The sequence below is a fragment of the Sorex fumeus genome, unplaced genomic scaffold, assembly GCF_029834395.1.
Source record: "Sorex fumeus unplaced genomic scaffold, SorFum_2.1 ptg000018l, whole genome shotgun sequence".
In the NCBI taxonomy this organism is placed as follows: Eukaryota; Metazoa; Chordata; class Mammalia; order Eulipotyphla; family Soricidae; genus Sorex; species Sorex fumeus.
In genome coordinates, this window is record NW_026606075.1 from 19783202 (window position 1) to 19805000 (window position 21799).

Here is a 21799-nt window from a genome sequence, read left to right on the forward strand (position 1 = left end):
CTGCAGCTCAGGACATTCCTCACCACGCTACTGTGAGGAATAACAGACACTAGACCTTGAGGTCCTCACACAGTCTGACCCAACGTCAGTTGTCAAGCCTGTCTGATACAGTGAATAGGTAAACTGTCACCTCCTCTCCAGTGAGTGGAAAGCGGCTGTCAGTCATGTCAGAATTTCCTAAAAATCTAGGCTTTGAAGCAATCTTTTCATTCCTCGCATCCACAGGTCTCCAGTGATCATTAAGGCTTCTAAAGCCCAGCAAAAATCTGTGGTCTCCTGACCTTCCCCACAAATACCCTAGAGTCCGGATAAAAGGAATGAAGGAGGGCCAGTCAGCCACTAACGGGCAAGATTATCCCCAGGCAATCAGCCTCTTTCCGCACAGCTGACCACAAATAAGGAGCCCAGTAGGGAATTAATTAGAGCCTGAGGAAAAAGTCCTGAGCCCTCAGCAGTGCTGGAGTCTCTGATAAGCCTGCAATAACTGAATAAACAAACTTGAGGGGACTTTGGATGTTTATGCGCAAAATTCCCTAAGTCCCTAATAGTAGAAGTCATTGTGAATAGCTAAGACATATTAGAACTTGTAGGTGTATATTATATACTCCATTTTAACTCATCAGTAAGAATTTTAAAAATGAGACACTGAGGAGTAAAAACATGCTTTCAAACAAAGCACATGAAAAGAACACACACACACACACACACACACACACACACACACACACGCAGGCAAATCTGCTTTCCTGCTTATCTAAATCAGGTTAGAACAAATAAACACAGAGATCACCCAAAAGTCTCCATTATACCAGAAAACAATACAAAACAGGCAAGGAGATTTATAGAAAACAAGTGGGTCCTGACAGACTTCATCACGGGACCAAAACAAGTACAAACAAGAGTTGCCTGTAGTTGACTGAAAAGTACATAAAGACTATGGAAATGACTTTCTTGCCAAAAGTGGTATTTGTTTAATCTGCTTATCTCAAATCAAAACTAATTATTCTAATCACTTTGATACATTCCAAAGAATTCCCTGATGTGGCCATTGAAAAATACCCTTGCAACATTCACAAACAAACCATGTTCCACAGTTTCAGAATATATCTAACCTTTAGAATTTATGATTCTGCTTGGTGATATGTAATCTCCTCCCTATTGGGACAAAAATAATCTGATACCTCAAATTTGGAGTTGATATAAATCCCAGAATCCTTTTCTCTTTTTCAGAATGTTTGGATACCACCACTTTACAGATTTTCTACAACTAAATGGTTCAAAAAAAAAAGAACTAATAGAAAAAAATCATTTTAGACATTAAATATTTACTCAGTGTGGTTCAGGATCCTGCATAAAAACTGCGTCCTTTACTGAGATGAGAGAATCCTGGACAGCCAATTAACAGATTACAGTTGCCCTAAGCACTTCCTCCAATGGATTGGTCGACTTACATGGCACTTTCTTCACTGCAATTTGAGTTGTCAGCATCCACTGTTGTCTTCTGGCCAAAAGCCTCATCTGTAAGGTCCAACTGGGTCTGGTTCTTAAATTTAATTGTTATTCTTTTGGCCCAGAAGAGAATGCAGGGAATTCCATGGATGGAGATATTAATTGGACTGTGATGGCTGAATGCATTCCAAGGTACTTTTTCTAAATGTCCTTTTCTGCTCAGATTGTAGTTGAGAGCCTAATTAAGCAAATAAGAGAAGTTTAAAAAACAAATTTTTTGTTTAAGAATGAATTTTTCACAGCACAAAATGCTTCTAGGAAGTTATTTAATTTGTTATCTGTTGAAGTCTAGCAATCTACCTTCTAGGGGACTAAGGAAAAGGGTAAACCAGATGGTGATCAGCATAAAGTGGTAGGCCTAAACCTTAATCCAGATCTACCACACCCAAAAGAAGAAGAACCAATTGTAAAAGAAAAATATTTTGCAAATGATAATGTCCGATTTTTTTAAAAGTGAATAGTTTTGTTTTGTTTTGTTGTTTTTACTTATTTGTTTATTTTGGTTTGGGGACTACACTCAGCACTCCTCAGCAATTACTTCTGACTCAGCACTCAGGAATTAATCTTGGCAGTCTTGAGGGTTAATATGAAATGCCAGGGATTGAACCCAGATTAGCTGCATACAGGCAAGCTCTCTACTGCTATACTATCTCTCCAGCCCCAAAGTATAGACATTTTTTAAGTTACCCTGCTAGGGAAATATCAATAAATGAACAGGCTTGAGTGGGTTTTTAGTGATGTGAAAGTTCCTTCTGTATTTTAGTAGAATTATGAGCTCATATCTAATGGTGGATTATACGGCGCCAGGGGGCCAGTTGGTGGGTGTGACCCCCGCCTACTGGAATGGGTGGAGGATACTCAACCCCGATCCGAGTAGGCTGGGAGATCTCAATCCCCGGACCTGCATGCCTTTGTTCCTCTGCCGGTACCTTCATGTGTGCTGAGAGTGGTCTCAGCATGGTGGTGGCTGGTTCTGAAGGTCTTCGACTGCCAGAGCCCTGGTCAGGGTGGGGAGGAGAACTCAACCCGCTAGCCTCCAGCCAGGAGGGAGCTCCCACCCAGCTCCCGGTAGGGAACAGTGCAGAGTCTCCTGCCCCCGCGCCTGGCTGTCCTCACCAGGGCCCCTTGGAGGGGAGCGGGTTGAGTTCTCCTCCCCGCCCGACTAGGGCTCCGGCAGCCAAAGACCTCCGGAACCAGCCACCACCATGCTAAGATCACTCTCCGCACACATGAAGGTACCGGCAGAGGAACAAAGGCATGCGGGTCCCAGGACTGAGATCTCCCACCCTACTCGGATCGGGGCTGAGCATCCTCCACCCAGATCCTCCAAATTACAATAGGTGGGGGTCACACCTACCAACTGGCCCCCTGGCACCGTGTAATCCCATCAACAGCCAAGACTCAGAGACTATAAAACCCAGCTCTCGGAAGTGCGCAGCCGCGACATCTTATTATCTCATTCCTACTTTGGACAAACTGGCAGGCTACCGAATGTAACCTGCCCACACGGCAGAGTCTGGCAAACTACCTGTGGCGTACTCAATATGCCAAATACCAGTAACAATGATGGGTCTCATTCTCCGAACTCTGAAAGAGCCTTGAATATGGCACTTTTTAAAAAAATCTCAGGGCTAGGACGAAGGAGACGTTACTGGGGCCTGCTCAAGGCAATCAACGATTAACAGGATGGTTGTGATCATGATCGTGATCTAATGGTGGATTCATATCATTTCTAAAAGTTCACAAAATACATTGGGTAAATTCTTTTTTTTCTTTTTTTTTCTTTTTTTTATTTTTGGGTCACACCTGGCCTTTCACAGGGGTTACTCCTGGCAGTGCTCGGGGGACCATGTGGGATGCTAGGAATTGAACCCGGGTTGGCTGTGTGCAAGGCAAACACCCTAGCCACTGTGCTATCACTCCATCCCCATAAATTCTAATATAAGCTGTGATCTTCATTAATAATGTACAAACTTTGGGGCTGGAGCAATAGCACAGAGTGTAGGGTATTTGCCTTCCACAAGGCTGAACCAGGTTCGATTTCCAGCATCCCATATGATCCCCCAAGCACCACCAGGAGTAATTCCTGAGTGCATGAGCCAGGAGTATCCCCTGTGGCATACCGGGTGTGACCCAAAAAGAAAAAAAATTGTACGAACTTCAGCTTAACTGTAACAAGTGTACTGCTCTAATGCATCATATTAAATATGGAGGAAATTAATATAGAATTTCATGGTCGGGGAGGGGAACATTGAAGGGATAAGTCGGAACCATTTTTTATTCCCTCCTTTTCATTTTTTCTACATACCTAAAATACTCAGACAAAATCTATTAATTTGAAAAAATATACCACAATTTTAAAAAAATGTAAGGGGTGGGGGGAAGCATCACGTCCTAATAGTAATAGCAGTAATCACTTTAGAAGCTATTGTACAAACCACAAAAACTGGAGGGTTTTCTAAAAAAGAATTAACATGTTAAATATGCAAGAAAACACGCAATTTCTAGAAGTCAAGCATAATTCTCAGTCTTTAATGCCAAAAGAGCATTCTATAATATTGGGATGTTCTATATCAGCACAGTCTAATGCAATAATCGCTGACTATACCTGGCTATTATGCACTTAAACTGTGGCTGACCAGAGCATATATCAAAGAGACATGAAAAAACAATGCTAACGGGGATGTAGTGAGAATGAACCTTCATTGGTAGGAATATCATCAAGTATAACCTATATGGAAAAATGTATCAAAACAATAAGTTAATAAAAGTAATAACAGAACCTCTATATGACCAGTAAAAGATACTTCTGGGTATCTTTCCCAAGAACACAAAAACATTCACTTAAATACATATATGCACACCTATGTACATTGTGGCATGAACTAAATAGCCAAGATATGGAAACAATCCAAATGTTCAAAGACAGATAAAAAGACTGTGGTATATGCACACAATGGAATACTCTGCAACTATAAAGGATGAACTCTTGCCTTCTGTTTTGCTGCAATATGGACAGAGTTAGAAGGTACCATGCTATATAAAACTGAAAAGGGAGAAGAATAAATATCAGATGAACTTGTTCATATGTGGTGTCTCAAAGGACTGGAGCATGTGCTTTGCATGCAGGAACCCCCATTTGATTCTCAGCACCACATAATTCTCTGAGCACAGCCACGAAAAGCCCAAAGCACCAAGCAAGTAGTAACACCTAAACACTGCCATGTGTGGACTATAGAAGTGAAGTTAGCAAGCAGTAAGTGTTAAGGGCTAAGGGAAGGAAAAGACTGGCTAGAAATAGCACAGGAATAATGGTAAGGGGTGTTGAGCACTTCAGTGATGGTGAAAGTGTAGTAACTGTGCACACCAAAAACATAAATGTTAACCCTGTTGTAAACATGTTACCGAAACTACAATAAATTTAAATGAAAAGTGGCTAGAGCAACTGAAGTACTTAATTTTTAATTTATTTAGCATTATTTCATTTAAATGTAAATAGCCATAGGTAGCAAGCTGTTTTGACAGTTCAGCTTCAGATTTATGCATTTAATATAATAATAAAATAGCAAGATATTGCAATATTATTCTGCATCTTAGAAACCTCAGTTTTTCTAGGAAACTCAAGACAAGGCATTTTGGTGCCTGACTCTGGATCTCACAAAGGCAAAGCTATATTCCCCCAAAATCCACTTAGATAAATCAACAACTGCATTCCAAGTACTCCAGTATAAGTACAGATATAAATTAACACATTGACTCCTGTGCACCACTGGCGGCTGACACTTGCAAGTGGCTTAATTAACACAAATTGCAGTTTTTGTGTCCTATTAAACTGGTAGCAGTAAACCAAGCTCACCAGTAAGCAACGACAAAGGAAATAGTGATCTTGTATGGAGCAACCAAAGTAAAACTGAATATTGTAACAAAAATACATGCAAGCAAATAAAGTTTGGTGCTTTGTTTTTCCCTCAACTATAAGATTATCACAAGAGTTCCCTACCTGAAATTCAAGCAAAAATGTTAGCTGTCAGAAGAATTACTTATCTTTTCACAGTGGTTCTCACAGGTTTGAAATACTGTAAAACTCGGAGTTTGAACATTTTTTAAAAAGAAGTAACCTTAAACAACATACCTGTATGGTTGGTTTTGCTGTGAAATTCTGGACTGTTTTCATAGTCCCATTAGTGGGTTGATCTGTCAATTAAATAATGACATAATAAGCGATTTATTAATCTATTTGATTTGCAAATATATGTTAAACACTGTGAAACATGCCAGGCTTGAACTCCTTTAGGCTACGAATTTAGAATACACTAATTTTAATTTGGGAGACTTTTGCATGAGAGATTCCTAGGGTAAGTACCAAGGTTTGGAAGGGCCCATTGCAGACAAAACTGATTCTCAACACTCCCTTCCCCATGAAAGGAATCATGAGGGCAGTAACCACTCTTACCACTGTCTGTAACCACTTCATTGTTTGAAGACGTTCGAGAAAGGAAACTGGAAAAGACAAAAATAAAAAGATTCTGAACACTTCACTAAATAATCATATTTTATACACAATGTTATTTTGTTTGTGTTTTGGGACCACACCTGGCAATGCTCAGGACTTATTCCTGGCTATGCATTCCGGGATCACTCCTGGCAGGCTCAAGGGACCACATGGGATACTGGGGATCAAACCCAGGTTGGAGATGTGCAAGTCAAACGCCCTACATGCTGAATTATCACTCCAGCCCCTTTATATGCAGTTTTAAAGAAGATATTTCAATTTGTTATTAACGATATCTGTTTGACAATTCATACTAGAGGAACATCACCTTAGCTACCAAAACTCTCTGTTTTAAAATAGTAAATTTCTGATTCTAAAAGTAACACATATAGTCCTCCAAAAATTAGGCAAACACAGGCAGGAGAGATTGTAATGGGGTTAAGGCACTTGCCTTGCATGTGGGCAACGTTGATTCTATCCCCTGTATCACACATAGTCCCCTGGCTATGCATTCAGGGATCACTCCTGGTAGGCTCAAGGGACCACATGGGATACTGGGGATCAAACCCAGGTTGGAGATGTGCAAGTCAAACACTCTACATGCTGAATTATCACTCCAGCCCCTTTATATGCAGTTTTAAAGAAGACATTTCAATTTGTTATCACACCACATGGAGTGATCCCTGAGCACCACAGGGATGAATATGATAGGTAGATAGACAGACAGACAGACAGACAGACAGATAGATAGATAGATAGATAGATAGATAGATAAAAATAGTACTAAATTATAGCTTGAAAAATATTAGGAAAATGCAAATTTTATACACATTAAAAATTATCCTTATCCTTATTCACTATTACTAAAAGTCAACTATGTGTTAATCAGTGTACTAGATAACCAATTGTGTCATAAATGTTACAAATGTTAGTTCATAGCATAAATTACGTTCTCATAAATTGTACAAGCAGTATATGAAAATTCAGAACAAATTCTATACTTATTATCTAAAATATCTCTATCTAACCCATAAATACAACTATTTATAAATAAAATTTCTGCAATTAGAGAAAAACAAATATATTCTACATTATCATATGTTTGTAAAACATAATTTTAGCTACAGAGTTAGTCCATTTATACCATAGTAAAGCGATTTGGAATTAGTTTTGTGAAGGGTTAGGGTGGCTTGGCAGTAGAGCAGATGTCCTGTTTGAGGCCCTCATTTCAATCCCTAGAACCACACGCTAAAATTAACTATACAGAAAAAATGGCAAATTAAATGCACCACTCTTTTTTTATAAAACTATCTCTCTAAAATTTTCTGACGCTGACAAACCAGTGATTATACAACTACTAATAGCTATTAATAAATTCATGCATGAAACTATTCATTTTGTCAGCTTTATTGAGAAAGAACTTACAATAAATTTCATTCATTTAATGTGTACAATTCAATGAGTTTTGTCATATGCAAAAATCCATGATAAATTCCCCACAATAAAGCTACAGAACATTTACATTCTACAAAAGTTGCCACAGCTCGTTTGCAGTTGAGAGATGTTCCCTCCAAATTCAGCTGCAAACACCTGAACACTTGTTTTCTATTATTTTAGACTAGTTTGAAATTTTTAAAAAGTGGCTTTAGCAAACAGTAGATTTAAGTCAATATAATGAGAAAGAGAAATCTGAGGATGACTACTGCACACAGTACCCAGAAAGAATCAATCCAGATTGGAGGGAGAGAATAAAAGGGTGCTAAAAGAGGAGTGCTACTTCACAAAACAAAAACCTTGAGGCTGAAGCAACAGAATAGAGGCCAGAGTATTGCCCTACATGCAGCAGACCAAGGTTCAATTCTTGGCACTCCATATGGTTCTCTGAGCACTGCAAGTAGTGATCCCTAAGCACAGTTAGGAATAAACCCTGAACAACGCAAGATATAGTGCAAAAATCAAAACAAAACAAAAGGGCAAGGGGAGACATCTGCATAGATCTCTAGGTTAAAAAGGTATTTGAAAGACTATGCATTATATAATGGCTTGTGAAAGAATTAAGAATATGCATGTTTACTACAAATAAAGAAAATGTAACTCAAGGGAAAGAGTTGTACAAAGAAAACGAAAACACGTAATTATAGTGCACTAATAGGTTTGTAGTACACTAGTTACATAAACATATAATACTCAGTGGACTTCATCCACTAGTCCAAAGACCATTACCAATCCATGGGTATAGAAAAGTTGAAAACAACTGGTCTATCACCCTGGAGTTTTCAGGTCCATGGGTATTAAACAGTTGGAGAACACTAAACAGTTGGAGAACTCTAGTCACACTGACTGAGAACAGATTTAACAAAAAAAAAAGGGGGGGATATATACATTCCCAACCTTGGCCATATGCTTTGGAGCACCTCCCCATGTAGATGAAGAATATTTCTTGCCCGATCTATGTACTTGGTTTTGTGTCTGGGTTAGATGGGTGACACGAGGAAGCACTGTCAGCTCTGTAGAAACTTTAAGAGGTGTTGCATGTTCTGTACGTATCTGCAACCTCTTGTCTTTTTACATGTCATAAGAATGATGTGCCCCACAAAGAGATTGTCTTTTCAATATGGGTCTTAGAATTTTAAGAAGACCTGGCAAACAGAACTTGAGGATGGAGATGGCTATCAACATGCAACATGAATTAAATAAATGTTTGAGATTGTGGATTGAAATTCTGGAATATGGGGTCTGTGCCACTGGAGAAAAACTGTCTAAATAAGATGTAATTTTCTTCTAAAATATATTATATGCCTTGGTACCATTTGAATTTTTAAAACCCTATATATGTATTGTTTGATAAATTTTCCTAATTTTAAATACTTCAAAAACTTAGAAATCAGAATCAGAGAGATAGTACAGTCGGTAAGGCAACTGCCTTGCATGCATCCGACCCGGGATCAATCCCTGGTACCCTATATGGTCTCTCAAGACCACCAGGTGTGATCACTGAGCAAAGAGCCAAGATCACAACTGGGTATGGCCCCAAAACAAAATGAAACAAATGTAGAAATCAGCATGCTCTTATTAATAGGCTTAATGCAAATCAGTCATTTAGCCCATGTATATGCCTAAGAAATGTAATTTTCTGAGCAACAAAACTGAATCTCTGATCAAAATAATCATGTAACTACAGAGATATATTTTAGTCAAAAGTGTTCTATCTCCCTAACCTCCAAACTAAATTTCAAATGCAAGTGTAATGGTCACTGAAAATAATTTAAATAAATTAAAATTTTGCTTAATTTTGAACTTAACTCAAAAGTCACATTTTATAATTTGAGTTAAGTATTCAGATTAAAGTGAGTAAAAATACATTTAAAATAAAAGCATAAATTTATTGCATAATTTTTTTTTGCTTTTTTGGGTCACACCCGGTGATGCACAGGGTTTACTCCTGGTTCTGCACTCAGGAATTACCGCTGGCAGTGTTCAGGGGACCATATGGGCTGCTGGGAACTGAACCCGGGTCGGCCGCTTGCAAGGCAAATGCCCTACCCTCTGTGCTATTGCTCCAGTCCCTACTGCATAATTTATTTCACCAAAATAAAAATGTATTAAATTGATACAGAGAAATGGCCAATGTAAGCATGAAGTACAAATGATGTTGTAAATCATCTTTCTAGTATAAAAATGTTCTCTTGGAGCTGGAGGTAATGTTTTCGCCTTGCACCAGCCAAACTGGGTTTGATTCCCAGCATCCCATATGGTCCCCTGAGCATGGCCAGGAGTAATTCCTGAGTGCAGAGCCAGGAGTAACACCTGTGCAATGCCAGGTGTGACCCAAAAAGCCAAAAAAAAAAAAATTCTCTTATGTAGAAACTACCACTTCTTTAAAATTACACCAATAATGAATATGAACAAAAATATTGTTGTTTTTGTCAAAAGCACTAATATATCATAGATATGGAGATGTTACTGGGCCCGCTCGAGCAAATTGATGATCAACGGGAGGGCCTTTACCTTACCTTTTATTAAACACCTAAAAGAGCAGGGGCCAGATCAGGTTGGATCCCTGCCACCCTGAGTCTGTGAGCCTGCCAGGATTGATCCTTGAGCACAAAACCAGACTAGGTCCTGAATACTGAGAGGTGTGGCCCCAAAACAAAAATAAATGAGCCCTCTAAAGAATCAAGAGAAATGAAGTCCAAAAATCCAAGATGGAGATCAAGATATTGGTGGTTTATTTTCTGCTTATTATAAAACTTCTGTGTAATAAAAATCGTACTCACCAGCACTGTGACAATTTGCAGTTGCCATGGCATCCCCTGCACATGACAACATGATGAGAATCTAGATAGTACTCGCATTTATCTTCTCTCTTCTGTGAAATATCATAAACATTCCACTCCTTATTGAATCGCCCCATTTCTATACCTATATAATCTAGATTTTTGTGTAGAAATGGAACTACTGTCCTGGAGTGTGCCCACATTTGGATGCTGAGTGTTGTTATTAGCTTCGGTAAGTTGACTGAGAAACAAGACTGCTCACACTATGAGTACACCTGAATGCTCATTCTCAAGTGCATACAATTCTTCAATTATCCCTTTCCTGTCCGGCATTCCTCTGAATCAAACTTGAATTCTTTCTTGTGTAGGTCAAACAAACCTGAGGCCCGAATCAGAGCCTAAAGGTCATGCCCCTGACCAACAAACATCTTTCTACACCAAAGTCATTTGAAAATATTTGCTTAGCAGAGAAGGTTAATAAATGTTTTTTGGGTAAATGTATATGGATGAGTGATTAAATGAATAAATAAACTGCCCTACCATTAACATGATTAATTTAAAACTTGGTTGAAAAGTTTTTACATAATTACTAATGGAAAGCTTTAGTGTATAATACAAGTTAATTGTGGGGAGCCAGAGGTCTCCATCTTGGCTTTGTGAGTCTGTAAGCACATGGCATCCCACCATGTGGCCCTTGGATGATGCAATCTGGCTAGCCACTTCTGTAACTCTCCACTCCTTATATGGCTATCTTGACTGTCCATCCTGACTGTCTGTCCACTGTCCGCTGAGCATTAGCTACGACAGAGGTCAGCCCATTCTGTTACATGTGTGCACCACCTTAAGATATATGAGTGCCTTTCAGACAATAAAGCTTGTCACATACTTTCCATCCAAGATGTGAGTCCATTCCTTTTCATTCGGGAGACTCCTTGCCCAGGATATCTCTCATAGGTGGAGTCCTGCAGGTCGGGACCCCACAGCACCCCACAGCACCCCACAGCAACCCAAATCACCCCACAGCTAATTTTCATTTTTATTTCAGTTTGTCAATAGGTATGAACATATAATATGCTGTCATACTCCCGGCAAGCTACCGAGAGTATTCGATATGCCAGACACAGTAACAACAAAGTCTCCAATGGAGACGTTACTGGGCCCGCTCGAGCAAATCGATGATCAACGGGAGGGCCTTTACTTTACTTTACTTTACTATTATTCATATAGGCCTTTCCCATACCCATAATATTTTTTTTTTGCTTTTTGGGTCACACCCAATGATGTTCAGGGGTTACTCCTGGCTCTGTACTTGGGAATTACTCTTGGCAGTACTCAGAGGACCATATGGGATGCTGGGGATCGAACTTCGGTTGGCCACGTGCAAGGTAAATGCCCTACCTCCTGTGCTATTGCTCTAGCCCCCACATCCATAATCTTTAAGTATGATAGGAAGCCATAATCCCAACTAAACAGACATGTTCTCATCCCCCACAAAAACTCTCAATAAAGTACAAAGTGAAGAATTATGTGGTTAAAAAGATATGTGAATAACTTAAGGAACACTGACTTTCTAGATTAAATCCATTTTGGCTAAAATATCAAGACCATTTTCTAGTAAAAAGAGACTTCTACAATACCTAGAAAGTAATTAAAAGCCACAGACTCGGAGCACCCTGTTTTTCATTTCCTAGATGCTCCCTCAGACATCTCCCAAATCTTCCCTTCCTTGAGGTTAGAGGGAAGCAAGTTCCTCAGGATCCTGCTCAGAAAACCACATTCCCACCATGGCCAATCAGCCCACAGAGGTCTTGGCTTGCTAACGGTGCTCACTTTATTTTATCTCTATCCTCTCTGTTCCTTCTACACTAGCATTTTTCACTTCCCTAAATGCTTTAATATCCTTTCTTCTCTCAGATGTCTTACTGTCTTCAGTTCTAATATTTTTCATCCTTACTTCCCTACTCTTCCTAGTTACTTCATAAAACCCTCCAGATCATAGCTCAGGTATTACTTCCCTAGGAACCCCCTCATGTTAGCACACAGATACCCCTTCTAAATGTGCTCATAGACCCTATACTTCTCATTCATGGCACCTTTCACTAGTAGCTATCACTTATATTAATATACATTATTTTATTCATAAGCACAAGCCTTAAAATTCCATGAGGTCATAGACTTTGACTATTAGAGACCCAGCACCTAGCATAGCAATGGGCCTAGCTATTCATGGACTTTTTAAAATGATACATGCATGAATGAATTAATATAGTAATGAAGGAACAGAGTCTGGAAGGGTAACAGAAAATGGGAAACCACACACAGGGTGAGAAGATTCAGCATAATCCCATTATAAAGAAGAAATACGTAAAGGAAGATTAGTGAGTCCTACTATGGGTATTTTAGGAAATGTATCAACTTTTACAATCATCATTCCTAGTGATTAAAGATCTTAAAAAAAAAACTGAGAGTTTAAAGATATATTTGGGGGGTGGGGCTGGAGCAATAGCACAGTGGGTAGGGCGTTTGCCTTGCATGCGGCCGACCCGGGTTCAATTCCCAGCATCCCATAAGGTCCCCCGAGCACCACCAGGAGTAATTTCTGAGTGCATGAGCCAGGAGCAACCCCTGTGTATCACCGGGTGTGACCCAGAAAGCAGAAGCAACAAAAAGGGTATATTTGCAGGCTGGATGTGCCCACACCCAGATGTGCCCAGAGCTTATTCCTGGCTCTGAGCTCAGGGATTACTATTGTTAGTGTTTGGGCGACAATATGCAGTGACAGGAATCAAACTCAGGTTGGTTGAGCGCAGTAACATCTCCATTCATCCCAGCCCTGAGATTTTAGCAGCCTCTCCTTACTCGTCTTTCCCAACGTATTGGAGTTTCTTTCAGGGTCAGGGGAATAAGACCCGTTATTATTACTGTTTTTGGCATGTCTAGTACATCATGGCTAGCTTGCCAGGCTCTGCCGTGCGGGCCGGATACTCTCGGTAGCTTGCAGGGCTCTCCAAGAGGCATATGGGACCACATGTAGTACCAGGAATCGAACCCAGGTTAACTGCATGCAAGGCAAGCACCATATCCTTTGTACTATCTTTCTGGCTGCAAAAAAAATGGGATTTTTTATAGTTTCTGGTGTATATTTTTACCAGTGTAACACAAAAATCAATCATTTATAATATTAACTCATGAAGAAACATTACTAAACATTACCTAAGGCATACAGGCCACTTATATGGAAGTGAACTGAAAGAAAAGCACTTACTGGTTTGGAAACAATGGAGGAAAACAAATTAAAAATGCCTTTACTTTTAATTTTTTTCTATATCATCTAGACCTAGGCATTCCTGAACACAAATTTCGGCAGATAATACTGCTTGCGCAGCTGTCCTTTCCTTTGTTCACACTAAATTCCCAGATGAATTTGTGGAAATAACACATCGTGAGATATTAACTATCATCAGTTAATTGTGATTCATTCTGAATATTCTTCTTCAGAGAACAACCTCTATATACTGTCTTGCATGATTTGATAAGAATTCAAAACAATGAAGAAAATACAAATTGTATTGCTTATTTTCTTAAAAGCATGTATGCCAAACAATTTCCTTCTCCTACAGTTAAAGTGATTTGACACCTTTTCTTTGAAGAACAGGTTATATATTTTCGAGGTTGTATCATTTTTTCTTATTCGCTTTCACACAATAATAGCAGGAGGAGCTGAAATTAACATTTATTTTAAATATAAAATAAACATGAACACTGTTTCATAGAAGGGTCACTTTCTCATATATATTCTTAGATGTAAAACAAATATTTTGTGACAATTCTGAATAAATAACTCTTATAAAGATCAAACTTTCATCTTTTATTTGTAAATTCTAGATCAATGATTTGAGATACAAAATGATATGATCAAGCCTATTCCTTCAGAGTTGTAAACAAATATATCTATACAAAAATTTTTAAAAATTACTAAATCACCTAGTTTTACACTTGAACTGAAGTTCACAAATATGTTACATTGAAAGACAAGGGATTACTTACCTTACATTCTTCCTGGCAAGTATCTGTTCCAAAGTTAGTGAAAATCCCACACATAAAAATATAACTGAAAAGCTGAACAAGATTTTTCTTCCCATCAAGAAATTAATCAGTCTCTTCAAGCCAAGCACATCTGTTAATTTGTAAATGCAAACAGAGCAGAGGCAGTGCTGGGTCTTGCCATGTGACCGACAGCAAATTCAACCAATCATAGGACGGCTTCCCCAGGCTGTATTACTGGTAGAGGAGGGTGGAGAGAGGGACTGATACTGTTCATTTTCTAATACAGAATGAAACCAGTAGGTCTTTTTCATTATTCATCTCAATAAAAAATTACTAAGGAGCAGAGTTTCAAAGAAAATACTCTAGCAGCTACGCTTTTAAAAATGTATTATCTAATATTCTCATATAACTTCCAAGAAGCAATTCAGTTCCTCCAAATCTAGGAAGTGTATGTATGTCAGTACGTGCATTTTTCAGTTGAATACATGAGTGAAAATCCCTAGAGCTTACCTAACGTTCTGTGTGTGTGTGTGTGTGTGTGTGTGTGTGTGCGCGCGCGTCCTAGTTTCCTGCTGAATTCATGAATTTCCATTTAGAGAGAGGCAGGGGAAATAAAGGCAAAGAACACGCTCAGGAATCAGATAGCATTTAGGTACACTTCCAGTTCTAGTCCCTTCTGACTGTCTGATGTTCACAATGACATTCCTTTCCTGAAGCCTCTCCGAGAGGGGCAGAGGAATCAAACTCGGGTTGGCCATGTCGGCCCCGTACAAGGCAAACGCCCTACCGCTGTGCTATCACTCCAGACCAGATAAAGAATATGTTGCATAAAAATATAATATTGTTTAGCTATAAAAAAGAAATTAAACTCCAATATGTGACAGTATGGATGAACCTTAAGGACACTGTGTTATGTGAAATAAATCAGTCACTGAAGAACAAATACTACATGATTTCACTTATGTAGCAAAACTAGGTAAGTTTACAGATAAAAAGAGCAGAAATGTGGTTGCCAGGAACTAGAATGAAGAGGAGATGGGAAATGCTGATCATAAAGTTTCAGTAAAGATGATTTGCAACTCTTGTAATCCAGTATATAAAGCTGTATTTATATTAGAGATATTATATTGAACAAATTGATTAAAAGGGTGAATATCATGTTAGATTCTTATCATTTGATCATTCGACTTCCCGTTAATCATTGATTTGTTCAAGCGGGCGCCAGTAACATCTCCATTTGTCCCTGTCATGTGCTAGTGTAGCCCAATGGTGTCTGTTCGTTCTAGGAACACGAAGAGCCTCAAACCGATCGTTCAGGGTCTTGACAGAGAAATCTGACCATCTTTTAGGTGGGCGACTACACGGTCTTTTGATGTCCCGTGGAATCCAGTTGGTAACGGCTCTAGTTCAGCAGTTATCTCCAAATCTCATTACGTGTCCAGCCCATCTGATTTTCGACACCTTGGCAAATGAGACAGCATCCCTGATTCTTGACCGTTGATGGAGGTCGGAATTCCGGATTCTTTCTCTCATTTGAGTGAAGCGTGATACTCCAAGCATAGCTCTTTCGATTCCTCTTTGGAAGACCTGAATAGCATTCTCATCCTGTTTTCGTAGGGCCCAGGTCTCTGAGGCATATGTTAATGCAGGAGGAACAGTGGAATCAAAGAGATGTGCCCAGAGCCGGAGGTTCTTCGTCCTCTTAACTATTTCTTCGATACTCTTGAAGGCATTCCAAGCAGCTCTCTTTCTCCTGTGCAACTCAGGTGCCAGGTCATTCGTCATGTTGACTTCTCGACCTAGGTACACATAACTGTTGCATTCGGAGATGGTTATCCAGTTGAGAGTGAATGGAACGTCAGGAACAAGAGCATTTCTCATAAATATTGTTTTTGTGGGATTCAGCTGGAGTCCGACCTTTTCACACTTACGGTGGAAGTCGGCCAGCATTTGTGCTGCTTGGCTAATGTTTGGTGTTATTAGAACGATGTCATCAACAAAGCAGAGATGGTGTAGTTGCCAACCGTCTATCTTTCATCAACAAAGCAGAGATGGTGTAGTTGCCAACCGTCTATCATTTCTTCCATTCCAGTCATACATCATGTTCTCAAGGGTGGCACTGAAAAATTTCAGTGAAATGGTATCACCCTGCCGAACCCCTCTCTTGATATCAATGATCACTTCTTTGTAGAATGGTGAGATCCTAGTAGTGAATCCGCAATATAGCTCATGGAGGATCCTGATGTATTGAGTTTGAATGCCTTGATTGGCTCAGGCTTCAATGACCGCTTCCATCTCAACAGAATCAAAGGCCTTCTTTAAATCAATGAACATTAGGCAGAGCGGCATCTTGAACTCCTGAGAAACCTCAGTGAGCTTGGTTATTGTGTGGATATGGTCAATTGTACCGAATCCTTTTTGGAAACTGGCTTGCTTGCATGGTTGTCCTTCATCTAGTGTTCTGCCAATCCTATTCAGGATGACTCAAGCGAACAGCTTGTAGATGACAGACAATAGGCAGATTGGGCGATACTTGCCAATGTCATGGATGTCTCCTTTCTCGTACAGTAGTACAGTCCTGCTGGTTTTCTATTGGGACAGAACCTTGCATTCAGACAGGTAGCCTGTGAAGAGCTGAGCCAGTGTATTGATAAGTACTGACGGCAGGTTTTTCAGGTTTTCGTGTCTGACCTTGTCTGGGCCAGGTGCTCTTCTTATAATAAAATTAATTTTAATTAAAAACAAAGTGATACCATAGATTAAATACTCTTCTTTCTTCAATGCTACCTGAGGAATATTTATTATTATTCTTGCCTGCCTGCCTCCACTTCTACCTGGCAACCCCAACTAAAAAGCATACAAAAAATAAATGAACAACAAAAATCCCTAAAAACATCTTAAATTTAAGAATGAAGTTAAGGGTCTGGAGTGATAGCACAGCAGGTAGGGCATTTTCCTTGCACACGGCTGACCCGGATTCGATTCCCAGCATCCTATATGGTTCCCCGAGCACCGCCAGGAGTAATTCCTGAGTGCACAAGCCAGGAGTAACCCCTGTACATTGCTGGGTGTGACCCAAAAAGACAAAGAAAAGAAAAAGAAAAGAATGCAATTAAGGAACTGGAGAGACAGTACAGTGGATAGAGCACTTGTCTTGCATGCAGCTGTGCTGAGCTATTTCTCTGGCATCTGATCTAACCCCAAGCACTGGCAGATGTGATTCCTGCGTTCCAAACAACATGTAAGCCCAGAGAATAGCCAGGTCTGACTCAAAAACCAAAAATTTTCAAAACAAAATAAGTCAAAAATAAAAATACAATTAAGGAGCCAAAGAGAGAATACAGGGTTTACAGTGCATGCTTTGTATGTAGTAAACACTAGTTCTATCCCTTGTACCACCTGGTCCCCCCAAAGATCACTGGGTCCAATTGTGGAAGTTTCCAGTACCACTGGGTGGCCTGAGTAATCCCAGACATTACAGGGCCTGAGCAGCACCTCAGGCTGGGATTTTCACACTGAATCACCATTCTGGTTGGCTGAGAATGGGCCCGGGGAGTTCCAGGAGCCCTGAGTACTGCTTGGGAACCTTTCCTCCACAACAACAACAACAACAAAAAGTATTAAAATGTCACAAAAAAGAAAATCCTGCATTTTCTTTTCTCCGTGTGCATTTCTGGCACATAAGAACTTTCTTCTCCTCAATGACAAGAATATTGGTAGCAAAAAGGGGTTATTTTTTAGTATCATTTCTGTGATGGGCTGGAGCAATAGCACAGCGGGTAGGGCATTTGCTTTGCATGTGGCCGACCTGGGCCAACGGGTTCAATTCCTCCTCCCCTCTCCAAGAAACCTGGCAAGCTATTGAGAGTATCCCACCCGCACAGCAAAGCGTGGCAAGCTCCCCATGACGTATTCGATATGCCAAACACAGTAACAACAAGTCTCACAATGAAGACATTACTGGTGCCCGCTCAAGCAAATCAATAAACAATGGGAGGACAGTGCTACAGTGCATTTCTGTGATAAATGAATTATGGGGAGTCTGGGGCTTACCTGACACCTCATCTTTTCACCAGATACTGGGGAGCCCTACTGCCAATGAGAGGACATTAAAGCCTGATTGACTGGGAAAGGGATGAAGAAATGAGGACGATGGATGCTCATACAAAATTATAGAACACAAAGGTCACTGCCATCAAGGTATTCTCCAGGCTTTACTTTATGCTTCCGATCATATTTCCTTTTCTCCTTTCTTACAATCCCTCAACTTCCAAATTTCATATCTTCTTTGACCTTCCTGTCCTTCTCCTAATTTTTTAGAACTTCAAGAAGGTCTAGACAGTTCTGTATTAGGCAGGGTTGCCACGAAAATCACAGTATACATGTTTAAAAGTTGAATTTTAGATAAATAACGACTAGTTTCCATAAAGGTACAGCTCATGTAATATTTCAGACAAACCATACCTGTCCCCACCAAGTTTGTTCTTTATACTGAATTGAACTGGTCACTTATTTCACTTGCTATATCTAACATTCCTAGACTTATGGACACTCTGCTACCCCAAATTTAACAAGCACTCGTCACCTGGGACTTTATTAAAATGCAAATTCAAACTCAGTAGGTCTGGCATGGAGCATGAGAATCTTTGTTTCTAACAAGCTTCCAGATGCTGCTGATACTGCTCCCTTGAGGATCGCCCTGGGATTAACAAGGGTCTAGAACAGCACTGTTCATTAGAAATGCAAATTCAGGAAGCAACTCAGGGATAGAACACAGGCTCTGCATGCATAAAGTGCTTGGTTCAAAGTCTGGCACCCAAAATATTCATAATTCAGGGCCACATATATAATTTTTAATTGTCAAATAGGCACTTGAAATAAAGCAAAATAAATAGGTGAAATTAATTTTGCTTTTTCTGTTTATTTGCCTACTATAATGTTCTGCCAATACAGTTCTGCCACTACAGAACATCTCCAGTTGTCTGATCAATAGCTCCCAGTTGCCCACGATAGGCAGCAGCTTTGTCTGAGCACACTGCTTTTGATATCCAAGGTCAAGAGATCCAACCCCATGATGAGCCTGCACAGTGAAAATACAGTGCTGTGAACACTCAGAAGTCATTTATATTTTCAGGCATACACAGGTACAAAACTATTTTTCATCCAAGTAACACTGATGTGATTCCAGTACCACTGGGTGGCCTGAGTAATGACTTACTTGACTATGTTTTAGGGGATACATATCTCATACCTTTTCAAAATATATGTTCCCACAGTTCACATATCACTACAAATGTTTTAATCACAAAACAAGGATCATGTTAATTTACTTTATGACTTGATGATACTAAAATTTTAATATCACGTTTTTTCTGTTGATGAAACTTTCTCTTAGTTCAGAATATTTAAGGCAGAATAATTAGTGGTTAGTAGGTTTCACACATGCATTTTAAAATAGAAGTCACACTTTAGATGTGACTGTCTGAGAATAGTTCAACTTGTGATTTTACAGGAGAAAAGCAGTGACAAAGAAATGCTAATGTGAGAGCTTGCAGAATGCAAAGCACTGGGGTATCACCTACCTAAACTGTATCTGCCTGCTCAAATAGCTCTCTGGAAATGGGAAGACTTAAGACCTTACCCAACTCATAAGCTAATAAATTACTCTCCCATAGTTTCATGGATGTTGGCAGGAGACACATGACATCTGGGTGAGAGACAAAATATTTTATTACTCACCAAATCATATGCAATATGAACATCAGCATGTTTGTACCAATCCCCTTGTTCATGGAGCAGTGCATGCAGGCCCAAAAGAATGCTCATACACACAGTTTCATTCTAGGGGGCAACCCTGATTGTCCAAGGAAATATAAGGTAAAAGGTAAAGGCCTTCCCGTTGATCATCGATTTGCTCGAGCGGGCCCAGTAACGTCTCCATTGGAGACTTTGTTGTTACTGTGTCTGGCATATCGAATACGTCACGGGGAGCTTGCCAGGCTCTGCTGTGTGGGCGAGATACTCTCGGGAGCTTGCCGGGCTCTCCGAGAGGGGCGGAGGAATCGAACTCGGGTCGGCCATTTGGCTGCGTGCGAGGCAAACGCCCTACCACTGTGCTATTGCAAGGAAATATAAGGAAACCAATTCTTTACTACAGAGGAAACTACTTTTTCTACCTTTTAAAAGTTGCCTATTACAACATGAGAAAATGCTCTACATCATTACTCATCAGGGAGATGCAGATCAAAACAACAATGAGATATCATTTCACACCACAGAGACTGGCTCACATTCAAAAGAACAAAAGCAACCTGTGTTGGCGCGGATGTGGTAAGAAAGGGACCCTCCTTCACTGCTGGTGGGAATGCCGACTGGTTCAACCCTTTTGAAAAACAGTATGGACAATTCTCAAAAAATTAGAAATTGTGCTCCCATTTGACCCAGCAATACCAATCCTGGGAATATACACCGGAGAGGCAAAAAAGTATAGTCAAAGTGACATTTGCACTTGTTTGTTCATTGCAGCACTGTTTACAATAGCTAGAATCTGGAAAAAACCTGAGTGCCTGAGAACAGATGACTGGTTAAAGAAACTTTGGTATATCTACACCGTGGAATACTATGTAGCTGTTAGAAAGGATGAAGTCATGAAATTTACATACAAGTGATACTACATGGAAAATATCATGCTAAGCGAAATGAGTCAGAAAGAGAGGAACAGACATAGAAAGATTGCATTCATCTGGATAACATAAAGGTAAAGGTTAAGGCCCTCCCGTTTTTCGTCGATTTGCTCGAGTGGGCCCAGTAACGTCTCCATTGGAGACTTTGTTGTTACTGTGTCTGCATATTGAATACGTCGCGGGGAGCTTGCCAGGCTCTGCCATGCGGGCGAGATACTCTCGGTAGCTTGCCGGGCTCTCCAAGAGGGGTGGAGGAATCGAACTCAGGTTGGCCATGTTGGCTGCGTGCAAGGCAAACGCCCTACCGCTGTGCTATCGCTCCACCCTGAATGCGCCCGTTTTCTGGATAACATAAAGTAACAAAATAAGAGACTAACACCCAAGAGCAGCTGTGATAAATACCAGGTTGTTCACTCCAAGGCTTAGAAGCCAGCCGCACACTGTAGGGGCAAAGGCAGCTTAGATAGAGAAGGGAGCACCAAATAAAGGTTGCTGGGAATATCCGCCCAGAATGGGACATGCATGCTGAAAGTAGTCTATAGACAGAATATGATTACCACCCAATGTCTCTTCTGCAGACCACAGCACCCTGCAGTGTTGACCTGGACCATCCCAGTTACGCTGAGGGCCTCCAAGGTCATACATGGTTCTGCTCTGGGGGTTACTGGTGAGAGGGACCCTTTGATGCTGGGGGACCATGTGATGCTGGAAATTCCAACACCTGCACTGCCTCCTGGACAGTACTAAGGTTCTTTTCATCTTAGTTGCCTTCTCTTTCATATCTCCCTAAA

At 40.2% G+C, this 21799-nt stretch overlaps 1 protein-coding gene across 3 annotated transcripts in view; it reads right to left on the reverse strand.

Annotated features, from left to right (window-relative positions):
- Positions 1-14460, reverse strand: part of LOC130021783 (V-type proton ATPase subunit S1-like protein) — a 37429-nt gene extending 22969 nt beyond the window's left edge. Inside the window, exons 1-4 of one of the 3 annotated variants that reach the window (XM_056112591.1) lie at positions 14326-14460; positions 5963-6009; positions 5642-5703; positions 1452-1687 (exon numbers count right to left, since the gene is read on the reverse strand). In XM_056112591.1, the coding sequence (XP_055968566.1) occupies positions 1452-1687; positions 5642-5703; positions 5963-6009; positions 14326-14420 (440 nt within the window). In that variant the 5' untranslated portion in view covers positions 14421-14460. The remainder of the gene's footprint in view (positions 1-1451; positions 1688-5641; positions 5704-5962; positions 6010-14325) is intronic. The other 2 variants (XM_056112592.1, XM_056112593.1) reach the window with 2 other exon arrangements.
- Positions 14461-21799: the final 7339 nt, after the last annotated feature.